This window comes from Crinia signifera, chromosome 3, assembly GCF_055691185.1.
Source record: "Crinia signifera chromosome 3, ASM5569118v1, whole genome shotgun sequence".
Taxonomy (NCBI): Eukaryota; Metazoa; Chordata; class Amphibia; order Anura; family Myobatrachidae; genus Crinia; species Crinia signifera.
The window spans coordinates 588,085-606,414 of NC_139219.1; the positions used below are offsets into that span (position 1 = coordinate 588,085).

Sequence of the window (18,330 nt, forward strand, 5' to 3'; positions counted from 1 at the left end):
TTGCCTCCATGTCGACCTTTTGACTGTCCACCTTCCCCATCTCGACATAATGCTTGTGTTTACCTAATGACCCTGTCGACCTAATGCTTGTAGACCTAGTGACCATATCCCCTTCCTCTCCATCATTGTGGGTGACTAACATCCCGATTGACAGCACTAATCACACATCCACCAATCTTCTTGCATTTTCCTCCTCCTCCTCTGGCCTTTCTCAGTGGATTTCCACTGCCACCCACTGTCTGCGTCACATCATTGACCTTACCTTATCCCACTGCCACCCACTGTCTGCGTCACATCATTGACCTTACCTTATCCCACTTGTGTACTCTCTCTAACTTCTCCAACTCATCTTCATTATCTTCCCCACTATCCTGTCTTCCCCAATATATATTCTCCTCGATCCATAATGGTTTGCCCCAAACGGGCAGCCTCCTTCTACAACATCACCCTTACCTCCGTGCTCCAGTCCACTGCCCCATGTCCTGCCCCACTCGGCCATCCCAAACCCAAACTATAGCACTCCAAACTGACCTGTTCCTGACAAAAATACTTGAGTATTGCCATAACTAAGAAAATCTCGCTCTCTGGCAGAGACTTCCCCACTTCAAGCTTATCCTCCTTCCAGTCACTCATCTCCTTCCAGTCCTCCAATACCCACCACCTTTTGTGCTTTCAACACTCTGCTTTGCCCATCCTATCCTCCTTCACTGCGAATGCCTGCCTTCTCCTTCAAAATTTAGGCAATGCATTACAAAACCTTCTTCAATCTTCCTGCTGCAGCCCTACACCCACCAAAATTAACTCCCCCCAAACAACCTCTCTCCACCATTGCCTGCTCCCACCTTGCACTCTTCTTCAGTTCATCTCTTTCCACTGCCACCTTTCCTTTACCGTACTAACAATGCTTGTCTCACCTATTCATAAAAAATCCCAACCTTGACCCATCACCACTCATTAGGTACAGCCTCAATTTCTCTTCTCCCTCTCACCTTGAACAGTCTCACCCGCTATCTCTTTGATCTCCAATCTGGCTTTTGCCCACATCACTCAACCAAAACTGCCCTGGTCAGTCATCAATGACCTGTGTTTGGTAAAATCCATGGCAACTTTTCTTTGCTCATTCTCCTGGACCTCTCTAGTACCATTCATGGTTCACATCTGACCTCATGAACTGCTCCATCTCTGTGCCTGCCTCAGGCTCCACCTCCCCGTCTTCTATCACTTCCCTTGTAGTCCAACAGAGTTCTGTCCTCAGACCGTGCTAATGTCTAATTACACCTCTTCCCTGGGAGAACTCTTAAAGCCTCCAATGTCCCCTCTATGCCAGTGACATTGACCAATATTTCTCTGCTGATCTCGCACCTTCTGTTCTCGCTTAGGTATCTGGCTGCCAATCCGCCATCACCTCCTGGATGTCTAAGCACTCTCTGAAACCCAACATGGGCAAAACCATACCCCCCCCCCCCCAAATAAGAGTCTTCACCCACCATCCCTATATCGTTAGCATTGTTGACAACAATTATGCCAACCTAGTCAAAATGCGGAAAGGTCAAAAAGTAGACGTTTTTTTTCTAAATGTCGACATGGACACTGGACCACGTCTGCTCGTCATGCTTTGGGCACCATTATTTCCCCCCTCCACGTCTACTGGGATGGCAAAATCTAAAAAAGTCGGCTTTGAAGAAAGAACTTATGAAAAACTCATGTCGACTTTTTGAACTGTCGACATTTAAAATGTTAGCATTTTTAACGTATCGTGATTTTAATTGTAGCTAAAATTGACTGCATCCCGTTCCAGCTATGCAACATTGTTCGCATAAGGCCAGCCGCCAACAGAAAGTTACCAAACTCATTATCCACTCACTAATCCTTTTTCAGCATTCTCCATACTGGCCTCCGATGCGTCGTTCTCAGCTCTGCAGCCAGAATTATCTACCTGTTCTGCCACTCCTCCCCTCCCCCTGCAGCCAGACTTATCTACCTGTTCTGCCACTCCTCCCCTCCCCCTGCAGCCAGACTTATCTACCTGTTCTGCCACTCCCCTCCCCCTGCAGCCAGACTTATCTACCTCTTCTGCCACTCCCCTCCCCCTGCAGCCAGACTTATCTACCTGTTCTGCCACTCCTCCCCTCCCCCTGCAGCCAGACTTATCTACCTGTTCTGCCACTCCCCTCCCCCTGCAGCCAGACTTATCTACCTCTTCTGCCACTCCCCTCCCCCTGCAGCCAGACTTATCTACCTCTTCTGCCACTCCCCTCCCCCTGCAGCCAGACTTATCTACCTCTTCTGCCACTCCCCTCCCCCTGCAGCCAGACTTATCTACCTCTTCTGCCACTCCCCTCCCCCTGCAGCCAGACTTATCTACCTCTTCTGCCACTCCCCTCCCCCTGCAGCCAGACTTATCTACCTGTTCTGCCACTCCCTTCCCCCTGCAGCCAGACTTATCTACCTCTTCTGCCACTCCCCTCCCCCTGCAGCCAGACTTATCTACCTCTTCTGCCACTCCCCTCCCCCTGCAGCCAGACTTATCTACCTCTTCTGCCACTCCCCTCCCCCTGCAGCCAGACTTATCTACCTCTTCTGCCACTCCCCTCCCCCTGCAGCCAGACTTATCTACCTCTTCTGCCACTCCTCCCCTCCCCCTGCAGCCAGACTTATCTACCTGTTCTGCCACTCCCTTCCCCCTGCAGCCAGACTTATCTACCTCTTCTGCCACTCCCCTCCCCCTGCAGCCAGACTTATCTACCTCTTCTGCCACTCCTCCCCTCCCCCTGCAGCCATACTTATCTACCTGTTCTGCCACTCCCCTCCCCCTGCAGCCAGACTTATCTACCTGTTCTGCCACTCCTCCCCTCCCCCTGCAGCCAGACTTATCTACCTGTTCTGCCACTCCCCTCCCCCTGCAGCCAGACTTATCTACCTCTTCTGCCACTCCCCTCCCCCTGCAGCCAGACTTATCTACCTCTTCTGCCACTCCCCTCCCCCTGCAGCCAGACTTATCTACCTCTTCTGCCACTCCCCTCCCCCTGCAGCCAGACTTATCTACCTGTTCTGCCACTCCCTTCCCCCTGCAGCCAGACTTATCTACCTCTTCTGCCACTCCCCTCCCCCTGCAGCCAGACTTATCTACCTCTTCTGCCACTCCCCTCCCCCTGCAGCCAGACTTATCTACCTCTTCTGCCACTCCCCTCCCCCTGCAGCCAGACTTATCTACCTCTTCTGCCACTCCCCTCCCCCTGCAGCCAGACTTATCTACCTCTTCTGCCACTCCTCCCCTCCCCCTGCAGCCATACTTATCTACCTGTTCTGCCACTCCCCTCCCCCTGCAGCCAGACTTATCTACCTGTTCTGCCACTCCCCTCCCCCTGCAGCCAGGCTTATCTACCTCTTCTGCCAATCCCCTCCCCCTGCAGCCAGACTTATCTACCACTTCTGCCACTCCCCTCCCCCTGCAGCCAGACTTATCTACCACTTCTGCCACTCCTCCCCTCCCCTCCCCCTGCAGCCAGACTTATCTACCTCTTCTGCCACTTCCCTCCCCCTGCAGCCAGACTTATCTACCTCTTCTGCCACTCCCCTCCCCCTGCAGCCAGACTTATCTACCACTTCTGCCACTCCCCTCCCCCTGCAGCCAGACTTATCTACCACTTCTGCCACTCCCCTCCCCCTGCAGCCAGACTTATCTACCTGTTCTGCCACTCCCTTCCCCCTGCAGCCAGACTTATCTACCTCTTCTGCCACTCCCCTCCCCCTGCAGCCAGACTTATCTACCTCTTCTGCCACTCCCCTCCCCCTGCAGCCAGACTTATCTACCTCTTCTGCCACTCCCCTCCCCCTGCAGCCAGACTTATCTACCTCTTCTGCCACTCCCCTCCCCCTGCAGCCAGACTTATCTACCTCTTCTGCCACTCCTCCCCTCCCCCTGCAGCCATACTTATCTACCTGTTCTGCCACTCCCCTCCCCCTGCAGCCAGACTTATCTACCTGTTCTGCCACTCCCCTCCCCCTGCAGCCAGGCTTATCTACCTCTTCTGCCAATCCCCTCCCCCTGCAGCCAGACTTATCTACCACTTCTGCCACTCCCCTCCCCCTGCAGCCAGACTTATCTACCACTTCTGCCACTCCTCCCCTCCCCCTGCAGCCAGACTTATCTACCTCTTCTGCCACTTCCCTCCCCCTGCAGCCAGACTTATCTACCTCTTCTGCCACTCCCCTCCCCCTGCAGCCAGACTTATCTACCACTTCTGCCACTCCCCTACCCCTGCAGCCAGACTTATCTACCACTTCTGCCACTCCCCTCCCCCTGCAGCCAGACTTATCTACCTCTTCTGCCACTTCCCTCCCCCTGCAGCCAGACTTATCTACCTTTTCTGCCACTCCCCTCCCCCTGCAGCCAGACTTATCTACCTGTTCTGCCACTCCTCCCCTCCCCTCCCCCTGCAGCCAGACTTATCTACCTCTTCTGCCACTTCCCTCCCCCTGCAGCCAGACTTATCTACCTCTTCTGCCACTCCCCTCCCCCTGCAGCCAGACTTATCTACCTGTTCTGCCACTCCTCCCCTCCCCTCCCCCTGCAGCCAGACTTATCTACCTCTTCTGCCACTCCCCTCCCCCTGCAGCCAGACTTATCTACCTCTTCTGCCACTCCCCTCCCCCTGCAGCCAGACTTATCTACCTCTTCTGCCACTCCTCTCCCCCTGCAGCCAGACTTATCTACCTCTTCTGCCACTCCCCTCCCCCTGCAGCCAGACTTATCTACCTCTTCTGCCACTCCCCTCCCCCTGCAGCCAGACTTATCTACCACTTCTGCCACTCCCCTCCCCCTGCAGCCAGACTTATCTACCACTTCTGCCACTCCCCTCCCCCTGCAGCCAGACTTATCTACCTCTTCTGCCACTCCCCTCCCCCTGCAGCCAGACTTATCTACCTGTTCTGCCACTCCTCCCCTCCCCTCCCCCTGCAGCCAGACTTATCTACCTCTTCTGCCACTCCCCTCCCCCTGCAGCCAGACTTATCTACCACTTCTGCCACTCCCCTCCCCCTGCAGCCAGACTTATCTACCTCTTCTGCCACTCCCCTCCCCCTGCAGCCAGACTTATCTACCTGTTCTGCCACTCCTTCCCTCCCCTCCCCCTGCAGCCAGACTTATCTACCTCTTCTGCCACTCCCCTCCCCCTGCAGCCAGACTTATCTACCACTTCTGCCACTCCCCTCCCCCTGCAGCCAGACTTATCTACCACTTCTGCCACTCCCCTCCCCCTGCAGCCAGACTTATCTACCTCTTCTGCCACTCCTCCCCTCCCCCTGCAGCCAGACTTATCTACCTCTTCTGCCACTCCTCCCCTCCCCCTGCAGCCAGACTTATCTACCTCTTCTGCCACTCCCCTCCCCCTGCAGCCAGACTTATCTACCTGTTCTGCCACTCCTCCCCTCCCCTCCCCCTGCAGCCAGACTTATCTACCTCTTCTGCCACTCCCCTCCCCCTGCAGCCAGACTTATCTACCACTTCTGCCACTCCCCTCCCCCTGCAGCCAGACTTATCTACCTCTTCTGCCACTTCCCTCCCCCTGCAGCCAGACTTATCTACCTCTTCTGCCACTCCCCTCCCCCTGCAGCCAGACTTATCTACCTGTTCTGCCACTCCTCCCCTCCCCCTGCAGCCAGACTTATCTACCTCTTCTGCCACTCCCCTCCCCCTGCAGCCAGACTGATCTACCTCTTCTGACACTCCCCTCCTCCTGCAGCCAGACTTTTCTACCTCTTCTGCCACTCCCCTCCCCCTGCAGCCAGACTTATCTACCTCTTCTGCCACTCCCCTCCCCCTGCAGCCAGACTTATCTACCTCTTCTGCCACTCCCCTCCCCCTGCAGCCAAACTTATCTACCTCTTCTGCCACTCCCATTTCCCTGCAGAATCTCCCCACCCTCACATAAACAGTCCTCTGGTCTTAACATCTCCAACTTATGTACTCCCTTGTACCCTCTCCAGTCGGCCAATGGCTGTCGCCTCTTCTCTACCCTGGTCACTGCATCTCACGCATCAATCCAACATTTCACCCGTGAAGCCCCCCTTCATTGAAACCAGCTTTATCAGGAACCCACAGACTTTGCATAGCATCAAAAATGCACTGAAAACCCACCTGGTCAACATTTGTTCTCTCACCACACCTCCGACCTCGGCCATCTTTAACCTCACCTACCTCCTGCCCTCAGGGTTCCCCATTCACATGTCTCATGCCTACTTTATGTCTCCCCAGTCCCATAGGAGCAGGGTCCTTCTCCCTCCTGTTCTCACAGCACTTCAATTACAGCTGTCATTACTGGAGACCGGTTCCACCCTTGGATTGTTACTTGTGCTCAGCAGAGCAGCGTTATGAGCCTTACAGAATCACCCTCTATGTTCTGCTTACAGTAATGGTCTGTGTACCCTGTACTGACCCACTGTTAGCAGAGGTATGGCACTGTATAAATCAAATGCAATAATAATATAATAATAATATGCACCTTGTATACTGGGTATACACATATCTTGTGGAACTTACACTTGCCCCGCTGGTGGACTTCTTCCTCTCTGGTCCTGCCAGGGGGCTGGCCGTCACTTCGCCTTTAGAGCCCACCGTAGCACTGCTGAGCTTGCGGGATCCATTTTTGTCCCAGTCCTCTTTCTGATCACTTTCAACACTGTTTGCTTGTCCACGTTTTGTGTATGAGACTGAGGGAGGGATTGAGGGCCCAGCTGAGGAAAGCAATGTAATAGAACACTGACCATAAGGCAACATTAATATTCCAAACAATGCAAAAGCTGGATGTTATTTATGGAAAGAGCTGCAACTGAAATCTGGACCAATGCCCTGTGATACCTTCTACACAAGATAAAGGCATGAGGAAATCCAGTATTACACAGCACACGTAACAAGGCATGAGACCGCAGTTACTGTATGTGTTCTGCATGCACACTTGCTATCAGCCCTGCTTAGAACACACCGGCCTGTGCACAAAGTGTAAGTGAGCAGTGTGGTAGGTATAAATGCAAATAGCTCTTACTCCAACAACTGGAACCTACAATAGACCTAGAAAAGGTGATTTCCCTGTACTAGATTAGCAAAATGGACACACAATGCAGTTTCCTGCACACTTAGCGTATGCTCCATCTGCACACTGCCTACTCAGCACACACTCACCCAGCACAACTACCCCCTGCAGACTGCACACTCCACACATGCTCCCCCTGAATGCATATTGCACACTCCCCCTGCAGACTGCACTCAGCACATGCTCCCTCAGCACACTGCACACTCACACTGCAGACTGCACACTCAGCGCACACTCCCACTGCAGACTGCACACAACCCCATCACACGCTCCCCCTGCAGACTGCACTCAGTGCATGCTCCCCCAGCACACTCCCACTGCAGACTGCACTCAGCACATGCTCCCTCAGCACACTGCACACTCAGCGCACACTCCCACTGCAGACTGCACACAACCCCATCACACGCTCCCGCTGCAGACTGCACTCAGCGCATGCTCCCTCAGCACACTCCCACTGCAGACTGCACACAACCCCATCACACGCTCCCCCTGCAGACTGCACTCAGCGCATGCTCCCTCAGCACACTCCCACTGCAGACTGCACTCAGCTCACACTCCCACTGCAGACTGCACACTCCCACTGCAGACTGCACTCAGCGCACACTCCCACTGCAGACTGCACACTCCCACTGCAGACTGCACTCAGCGCACACTCCCACTGCAGACTGCACACTCCCACTGCAGACTGCACTCAGCGCACACTCCCACTGCAGACTGCACACTCCCACTGCAGACTGCACTCAGCGCACACTCCCACTGCAGACTGCACACTCCCACTGCAGACTGCACTCAGCGCACACTCCCACTGCAGACTGCACACTCCCACTGCAGACTGCACTCAGCGCACACTCCCACTGCAGACTGCACACTCAGCGCACACTCCCACTGCAGACTGCACACTCAGCGCACACTCCCACTGCAGACTGCACACTCAGCGCACACTCCCACTGCAGACTGCACTCAGCGCACACTCCCACTGCAGACTGCACTCAGCGCACACTCCCACTGCAGACTGCACTCAGCGCACACTCCCACTGCAGACTGCACTCAGAGCACACTCCCACTGCAGACTGCACTCAGCTCACACTCCCACTGCAGACTGCACACACTCCCACTGCAGACTGCTCAGCCAGTATACACTCAGTACATGCCTCCCCCCTGAACACTCCAGGCACACTTTACTCAGCCCACTCTAAGACTGCACACTCCGCGCATGCTCCCCTGCACCGAGGGAGAGTGTGCGCCGAGTGTGCAGGGAGAGTGTGCGCCGAGTGTGCAGGGAGAGTGTGCGCCGAGTGTGCAGGGAGAGTGTGCGCCGAGTGTGCAGGGAGAGTGTGCGCCGAGTGTGCAGGGAGAGTGTGCGCCGAGTGTGCAGGGGGAGTGTGCGCCGAGTGTGCAGGGGGAGTGTGCGCCGAGTGTGCAGGGGGAGTGTGCGCCGAGTGTGCAGGGGGAGTGTGTGCCGAGTGTGCAGGGGGGAGTGTGCGCCGAGTGTGCAGGGGGAAGTGTGCGCCGAGTGTGCAGGGGGGAGTGTGCGCCGAGTGTGCAGGGGGGAGTGTGCGCCGAGTGTGCAGGGGGGAGTGTGCGCCGAGTGTGCAGGGGGGAGTGTGCGCCGAGTGTGCAGGGGGGAGTGTGCGCCGAGTGTGCAGGGGGGAGTGTGCGCCGAGTGTGCAGGGGGGAGTGTGCAGGGGGAGTGTATGCCGAGTGTGGAGAAGGAGTGTGTTCTGAGTGTGCGCTGACGTCCTCTTGTAGAATAGTTTTCCAGTTCTCAGGGACAATGTGAGAGGACTAAGATAAGCTGGCTCTGAACCGCACCATGGTCACTGAACCGCCGTTGCTTCTGATTAGCAGATATACTCCTCTGGACCTTCACATGGGCTGGAGATGGCACAGAGCTGTTGTTTAGGTCACTGCTGGGTCGAGACCTCTGGCACAAGTTAGTGCTGGACACAGACTCACTGCCTTCAAACTGTACAGAAATAGAAACAAATAGATCAGTATAATCAACAGTATCTACATGTAAATACTTCAGCTCCTAACTGTCATTTCACAGCTTGTAACATTACATCTAGAAGCTGATTGGCTGGCACTTTATCTCGATTAGCTTTGATAAATCTGACCCACAACATGAAGGCTGAGATGAGAAGATCACAGTGCGAATGGCTGAGATGCCACAACCTATAGGACCAATGTCACTTACTACGCCATGGCGGCTGCACACTAGGAGCGGAGATGCCACAACCTATAGGACCAATGTCACTTACTACGCCATGGCGGCTGCACACTAGGAGCGGAGATGCAATGCTGCCATCTTACGGACTATGGCAGGAGTGACTGCTTCACTGACTTGTTGCTTCCTATAAAACCATTGCTCAGGTTTGGTTATTAGATATATTTATGGGCAACGTATATGAACTGGGCAGTCACAGTCCAAGAAAAGATATGGGATGTTAGTGCCCCTTTATTTGCCCAGCGTGTATGGACAGCGATGATGCTGGATACACACTGAGCAATTTTCGTGGGGGTGGACGGCTTTCCATAATAGGACGCTATGGAAAGCCAGTCCCCCCCGCCAATCATCTGCTGGTAATACCAGCAGATGGGTGGCCGATGATAATGTGTAAGCACGTATCAGCGCTCATCGCCGGGTCATCCAGTGTGTGAAGAGTGCAGGGGCCCCTGATATTGCTACAAGCCTGGGCTGTCATACCACCTCTATATATCTATATATATATATATATATATATATATATATATATATATATATATCTATATATATATCTATATATATCTATATATCTATATATCTATATATATCTATATATCTATATATATATATATATATATATATATATATATATATATATATATATATATATATATATATATATATATATATATATATATATATATATATATTACAGCTTACAAGCAAGCAGTGGCACTCGACAGGGATTTTCAATGGTGTCAAAACAGTGGTTTATTTATCCAACGTTTCGGGGCTCCAAGCTGCCCCTTTTTCAAGGTGTACAAACCAAAAGGTTATATATATATATATATATTAACATTGAATCCTATGGAAAATCGCGTTGCGATGCGATGAGATTTTGCCGAAAATCGCATCGCATCTGATTGTATGCCTTAAGTTAAGGCATACAATCAAATAATCGGGCGCACAGATATTACACAAGTACCTTATTTTATTTGTTTGCTGCTGCTGTGTGACTCGATTAAGGGCTTCAGAGGCTGCTGTACACAAGTCCAGTTTACAGGGGCTGCAGTGGCCAGTGTACAAGGGGCTGTGTCCAGTGTGACAGGGTGCAGTGGCCAGGGCGACAGGGTGCATTGGCCAGTGGGACAGGGTGCATTGGCCAGTGGGACAGGGTGCATTGGCCAGTGGGACAGGGTGCATTGGCCAGTGGGACAGGGTGCATTGGCCAGTGGGACAGGGTGCATTGGCCAGTGGGACAGGGTGCATTGGCCAGTGGGACAGGGTGCATTGGCCAGTGGGACAGGGTGCATTGGCCAGTGTGACAGGGGCTGTGTCCAGTGTAACAGAGCAGTGGCCAGTGTCACAGGGTCTTCTGTATCAAGTGTTAGTGTCCAATCTGTATTACAGTGTCAAGTGACTGTTTAAAAAACAAAATAAAAGTAATAAAATAAAAAAACTTAATTCCCTGTTATCATCATTTATTTGGAGTAACAGCAGGGTCAAAATTCAATTGAGTACCTTAACGAGGGGTAAAACCCAGGGAGGGTTGGCTATGCCTAATTTCAGATGGTACTATGTAGCAGGGCAATTGTCACATATTAGGGACTGGGTCACTATGGAGGATAATAACAATATAGTCCAAATCTTGTTGGGCCAAAGTAATGGCAACTGTACCCCACTCCAATATCTATTGAAGGGTAAAATAGCCCCAACCGATCCCCCCTTGGTAATTCAGGCGGTCAAGATTTGGCAGGAGGCCAATAACCTCACCCGATTTTCCGATATTGAGTTAGACCACCCCTTGTCAGACTATTTGAAATTCAGGGAATTGAAAATACTTCAGCCAGATGCTGTTTGGGGTCTATATGGGGTGACTACCCTTAGTCAATTTTATGACCATGGGGTCATGAAATCTTACTCTAATTTAGCATCAGAATTCTTATTGCCAAAAGCATTCTTTTTTAGATTTCTACAGATCAGGAATGCGTTAGAAACCCAATTTAAGAATAATATGCCAAGTTTCTCTGCTTCCCCAATTAAAACAGAACTTCTTAAGGAGGGAGGGAGGAAAAATAAAATTGTGTCAAGGCTTTATAGTGTAATCTCAGAGGCGGACAGTGCCGGTAGATTGGATTTATTAACTAAAAAATGGGAGGCTGATGTGGGAGTATTCTCGGCTGGTGAATGGGAATTGGCCCTATCGTCAATACAACACGCAACCAACTCTATAAGAATGCAGCAGGTGCAGATGTACGTTTTACATAGAGCATATATATCCACAACCCGATTAGTTAAGATGCATGCCAGGACATCCCCCATCTGTCCCAAATGTAACAGGATGGAGGGTACCTTTTGGCACCTTCTTTGGGAATGCAACGTGGTGCAGAAAGTTTGGGAAGAAGTAATATTAACTCTTATTCAGACAAATATTCCCGCCCACACCCTTAACCCTAAAAGCTGTATATTATCTATCTGTACTAATGTAGGTTTGAACAAATATGATAGGTTATACATATATAATGTATGTGCAACCGCTAAAATGATGATAGCAAGAACCTGGCATTCAAAGAATGGCCCCGATTTTGCAGCATGGATTGCCTTGGTCAATTACACAGTTGCACAAGAAAAATTTATATATTTAGGTAGGAATAAACTGAGCACTTTTTTCAATATTTGGCATAGATGGAACACTTCTGCTTATGCAACACGCTGACAATCAGCAGTAAATCAAGTTTAAAATAATGTATATCACGTGGGGGATAGTTTTCGTTCCCCTTCTTTTTTCTTTTCACCTTCTTCTTGACAAATCATATTTCTTCTTTTTTTTTTAGATTCCGTCTTTATCCCTGGTTAAGATATATTAACCCTTAACACTGGCACATGCACTTTAAAATATATATGTATGAATTATTAATCACCACAAGTGTTCTATTATATAATTTAGATGACCATGGTAATACTGCTCAGTATATATAACAAGATAATGTGTCAGCTTGTTGCACAGGCGGGTGGCTGTGGGTGGTAAGAAGTGGGGCGAGCAAAAAGTGGGGTTAGAGGGCCCAAGAATGAGTAGGTAGCTTAACTGTGCATAATTATGAGTCGATACCGTGTTTTCTCCGCATTTATCAAATGATTATTGGTGGCAGTAACCGCCACGTCCTCTCGTCATGTGTTAATGTAATGTATGGATGGAGTGTAATACATTCCACCCAACTGTCAATGTGTGTTTTAAATGTTATTTGTGATTTTTTATTGTCTTTCCTTTTCTGTATAAATGCAAATAAAAATGAATTTAAAAAAAAAAAAAAGTAATAAAATAAAAACACATTTTTGGAGGATGATGAAGGAGGAAATAGTGGGAGATCAGCAACCAGATAGAAGTGCTGAAGCTACTACTACCAGTCATAACAAGGCCGATAGTCAAAGGCCTAGAGGCCATGTAAAATCAAAGCAGAAATTTAATTTTACAATGGTCCTTTAAAAAAATATATAAATTTAAAGCTGTGTACACACGGGGGCGATAGGGGCTGAAATCGCTGGCAATATGGTCGCTGGCGACCATATTGCCAGTGATTGGGAGTGTGCCCCCGCGATAAATCGCCGGGTGCGCGCTCCCGTTTTCAGCCCCTTTCTAAATCGCTGGTCGCAGAAGCTAATTACCTCTGCGGCTCCGCCAGCAGAGGTTCCTTTTCATCAGCGACCATCTCCGGTCGCTGATGCAAAGGAGACACTGGGCAATATATTGCTCAGCAATATATTGCTAGCAATAAGGAACGTAAGGTCAGCCGACCTTAACGGCTCAAAGAGCGCCCTTTGGAGACACTCCAGTACCAGTGATAAGTCCCAGGGAGCCACTGGTTGCTTATAGGGAGGTTACAATCTGGAAACCCCTTGCAGAAAGGTCTGCACCTCCGGTAGCATTGCTATCCTCTTCTGGAAATAGATAGACAGAGTGAGATCTGTACCTTGAGTGACTGAAGGCTTAGACCAGACGAGAAGCCATCCTGCAAAAACTCAAGTAACCTTGAAAGTCGAAATCGAGACGTATGCGATTTATGCCTCTCACACCATCTAATATAGGTCTTCCAGACCCTATAATAGTTAGCCGAAGACACCGACTTCCTGGCCTTTATCATGGTATTCACCACAGCCTCTGAGAAACCCTTGTTTTTCAAGATGGCGGTCTCAATAGCCAAGCCTTCAAATTTAGCTTAGCTAAATCCAGGTGGAAGAACGGCCCTTGGCTTAACAGATCTGACCTCTGAGGTAGACGCCACAAGTCCACAGACAGTCTCTGAACACTCGAGTACCAGGACCTCCTTGGCCAATCTGGAGCCACTAGAATCACCGAGATTCCTTGTGATTTAATTCGTTTCAGAACTCTCGCCAGCATTGGAAACGTCAGGAAAACTTTTTAGATTTGTTATCCGCCTCCCAGGCTTTAAGCCAGAGCACTCTCCTGGCATTGACGGACACCGTGGATACTCTGGAAGCCATTTTAAGTGCTTCCTCCTCAGCCTCAAGCACATACTCCGCAGCTGCTTTCAATTTCTCAGCAAGCAGTAACACACCTGGGTCAGTGTGTAAAATAGTACATAAATCACTGGCCCAAACAATCATGGCCTTGGATACCCATGCTGATGCTATAAGAGGGCGTAAAGTGAAACCCACCCCCTCAAAGATTGCCTTGAGGTTACCTTCAAGCTTCTTGTCCACGGAGTCCTTAAAGGCCGCACCCCCCTGGACAGGTAGCACACAGTGGCTTTAGAAACCCGTGCCACGGAAGCATCCACCACCGGAACTTTTTCCCAGAGGTCCGCATAAGCCTCAGGCTTGGGGCACAGACTTAATTACCTCTTAGGCATCTGAAGCCTCTTATCGGGCGTTTTCCAAGCCCCTTCCAGCAGATCCTGTAAACCTTCATCAGTAGGGAAGGTAACAGTTTCCTTACGCTGCCACTTAAATATTCCTTTTGCAGGAGTCTTATCCTCCACAGTCAAATTCAAAGCCTGTTTTACAGCAGTAATCACTCCCCTGAGGCCGAGGAATCCTCAGAATCATCACCCTGATCCCAGGGGATGTCTGTGTACTCTCCCTCCTCTTCAGCAACAAGCAATGGCACTGAATAAGACCTCTTAGGAGTCCCCACAGTATCACAATCAAATCTGTCAAGCAAATCATTAAATCTGCTGATCCCTTTTGCAATATCCTGCATGACCTGAAAGAGCCCAGGATCTGCTTGGATCTGAGGCAAGGAGCCAGAGGACTGCTGAGATGATGACATAGGTCTAGGGGAAGATACCAACACATCACTCTGCCTGTCCAGCAATTGCACTAAGGCATTTACAGACCTGCCCAGGGCACTGGCCCATGCAGGTTCCGATTGCTCTACCCTCTGGGGTTCACTGCCCATGGGTCTCACACCAGCGCAAGTAATACACAAGCCCCCCTTGGCCATCTGCTCGGGGACAAAATTCAGTGTACAAACACTACAAGTGCACAATGCATTAAGGGCTCCCTCCCCCAAAGCCACAGACTGTTGCTCAGACATGATGCAAAGTTAACACAGTCACAGTGCACAATGTACAGGCGTTTTATACAGAGCCAATGTACTCAGTCACTTATCTGTCTGAAGCTTTCAGAAGTAGGGGAAACGATGCCCAGGAAATCCAATCACTCTGCCAGGATCTGTCAGCCAGCTCAGCTGCAAGCGTTCCGAATGGCGCCAAAACAGAGTGAGGGAAGAGACCAAGTCCCTGCTGCTGCGGGGTCCGTGACTATTGGCGCCAACCACCCCCAGACAGCTGCTCCCACTGTAGGATCTCCAAGTTCCAGTGTCTCCCCCTCTGCTGGGGACCACTTGGAACATGCCTGTAACACACTGCTGTCCTCTCATATAGGAGCTCAGTGTGTAAGCTCCGCAGAAAATGTCCGCCGCCATCACGGAGCACCTGTCCCCCATGATCCCCACCTAGCGTGAAGCTGGTTTCAGAGCGCTCCGGAGCCCAGGCAGCTTCTTAATAGAAGCTGTAAGCGCTGCACAGGGAGACCAGACAGCGTCTCCCCTGTGCACAGCGAGCTGACAGGACGCGCTTCTGTCAGCTCCTGCTGCGCTGTCAGTGTGAGGATTCAGTGAGAATCCTCACACTGTGCCTACCTAGCTAGTGTAAAAGTTAATCAAATAAAAAACTCCTAACTAACTCTAATCCTTCGGCTGCTCCAGCAGCCCTTTAGAATAGCACCCACTCCAGTGGGCACCTAACACGAACTGAGGAGTCTGGGATGCAGAAGGGAGGAGCCTACCCTCCAAAAGCTTTAGGATAGGTGCCTGGCTCCTACATCCCAATGTTGAGCTGTGTCACCAGGACCATTGAAAGAGAAAGTAGCTTACATTATTGGTTCCTTTGCATATTAAATGATAGATATTTTGCTAATTTTGGGTTAATTGATTTTCTTTTCTATTTCTGTTATTTTATATACATATTTTTTTCTTTTAATTTAATTTTTATTTGTCATTTTCTTATATTTTATGTAGTGTCTGATATATGAATTATTGTATGTATATGATGTTTATTTAATGAATGGATTGATTGATTTTTTGTGTGTCATCTAGTGCCACACAGTAGTGCTTTTTTCTTAGCTCCCTATTACATTTGCAATTTTGAGGTTTTCAATGAGAAAACATCTGGATGCAAGTTCTTCTATTTTTTGGTCATGGCAAAACGAACAAATTTTACCGCAAAACCCACTCGATTATCAGTAACCATGCGACACACCCTGTGTCACCCTTGGTCTCCACTTACAACAAAGGTAAAATGTTGTTATATTAATCCACTGGCTGGAGCTATCAATGTGTCTTTTGTACTTAGTGAGCCCTTGCTCTGCCTGCCTTGCACCGGGGTATTATTATTACATTTTATTTATAGGGTACACTATACACAGGGCAATATAGTGTAGAACAGGAGAGCAAACCAAAGGAAAAAACACTTCAGTGTGTCACTTCTATACGTGTTGCACTCCCATCCCAGGATCACATGCTACACCAGCTCACAGGGAATAATCTTTCAAATATCTTTCTTAAGGTCCATACACACTGGACGCCCAGAATGTATGGACAGCGATGATCGCATTCATACACACTGAGCGGCTTTCCCCCTGCCCGGCACAGACGGAGGATAGTGCATCGCTATGCCAACATCTGTGAGACATGTACAAAGAATTCACTACAAATACCAGCGCAACTCACATTCGTTATATACATTCAAATAAAAAATGTTATGTAAAAATGTATTCTATTTGCTACAGTATGTAAGGTAACATTACCAGTCATTATGATCACTACCAAGTTTGGACCCGGTCCACGGCAGCTATGGTTCTGCCGTCACACAAAATGATGAATTACACGGTAGCGCCCTGGCGAATGCGTCAGAGACTTGGGCTGGATAACAACAGACTCCAAAACTAAATTACGATTTTTAATTTAAATGAATATAAATGTTTGCTTGGCAACTATCACACCTATTTTGACTAATTCTTATGGCACTCAAAGGGTTAATCAGAATGCACCACTGATCCCCACCGCCCAGCCTTGACAGTTACCGGCTGAGGCTTGGGGACTAGATAAGGGCCTAGCAGCGGCTTTGGGGTTCTAGGAGGAGAACAGACATGAAGGAGAACTCACCTCAGGCGGCTTTCTACCCAGAAGTAGGTAAGTGGCCATAACTTCGTCATATTTCTGGGAATTAACAGCATCGCTAATTTCTTCTCTTGAAAATCCCATTGTGACCATAACGTCTGGAAACAACAGACTCATGTTAGCATTGGATGTGATACATTGTTAACATCGAAACTTATAATATATCATTGGGTTTAAATGCTCTAAGTCAGCAGGCCCACAGCCAATGGTGTCCCTACAACAGGGGCAGGAGAGCCTGTTTTTTGCACACACAGGACAAAGGGGATGTGGCTTTGCAGGTAGAGGGTGTGGCCTCATGTCCAGCCTCACATTTTCCTCACTGTGGGGGGTCCCTAGCACAGTATAGCAGCCAGGGTCCCCGGTCCCTAGCACAGTACAGCGGCCAGGGTCCCCGGTCCCTAGCACAGTACAGCGGCCAGGGTCCCCGGTCCCTAGCACAGTACAGCGGCCAGGGTCCCCGGTCCCTAGCACAGTACAGCAGCCAGGGTCCCCGGTCCCTAGCACAGTACAGCAGCCAGGGTCCCCGGTCCCTAGCACAGTACAGCAGCCAGGGTCCCCGGTCCCTAGCACAGTACAGCAGCCAGGGTCCCCGGTCCCTAGCACAGTACAGCAGCCAGGGTCCCCGGTCCCTAGCACAGTACAGCAGCCAGGGTCCCCGGTCCCTAGCACAGTACAGCAGCCAGGGTCCCCGGTCCCTAGCACAGTAGAGCAGCCAGGGTCCCCGGTCCCTAGCACAGTAGAGCAGCCAGGGTCCCCGGTCCCTAGCACAGTAGAGCAGCCAGGGTCCCCGGTTCCTAGCACAGTATAGCAGCCAGGGTCACCGGTCCCTAGCACAGTATAGCAGCCAGGGTCACCGGTCCCTAGCACAGTATAGCAGCCAGGGTCACCGGTCCCTAGCACAGTAGAGCAGGGTTAGCAGTAATGTATCCTACCTATCCTCTTCGTATCACTGTTATCTTGCTCAGGCTCAGTGTATGGTTTCAACTCATCATCTTCGTAGCCAACGTTCATCCACCGATCTTTCATGATTTGCTGGTAAGTAGAACAAGCAACTTGTAACAAATGTCTGATTGAAAAGCATAGTATTCATACACTAGGGGCCTGATTCTGGTTCACTTGCAAAAGCAAAGTCTTTCTCTAATGCACAAAACCATGTGCACTGCAGGTGGGGCAGATGTAACATGTGCAGGGAGTGTTAGATTCGGGTGAGTTATTTTGTTTCTGTGCAGAATAAATACTCGCTGCTTTATTATTACACTGCAATATAGAAACGTACAAACCCCACCCAAATCTAACTCTCTGCACATGTTGCATCTGCCCCACCTGCAGCGCAC

At 50.2% G+C, this 18,330-nt stretch overlaps 1 protein-coding gene across 1 annotated transcript in view; it reads right to left on the reverse strand.

Moving 5' to 3' along the window:
- Nucleotides 1–18,330, reverse strand: part of MARK1 (microtubule affinity regulating kinase 1) — a 192,986-nt gene that overhangs the window by 57,781 nt on the left and 116,875 nt on the right. Inside the window, exons 10-13 of the mRNA XM_083175129.1 lie at nt 17,929–18,028; nt 16,982–17,094; nt 8,904–9,057; nt 6,542–6,735 (exon numbers count right to left, since the gene is read on the reverse strand). Coding sequence (XP_083031255.1) covers nt 6,542–6,735; nt 8,904–9,057; nt 16,982–17,094; nt 17,929–18,028 — 561 coding nt within the window. The remainder of the gene's footprint in view (nt 1–6,541; nt 6,736–8,903; nt 9,058–16,981; nt 17,095–17,928; nt 18,029–18,330) is intronic.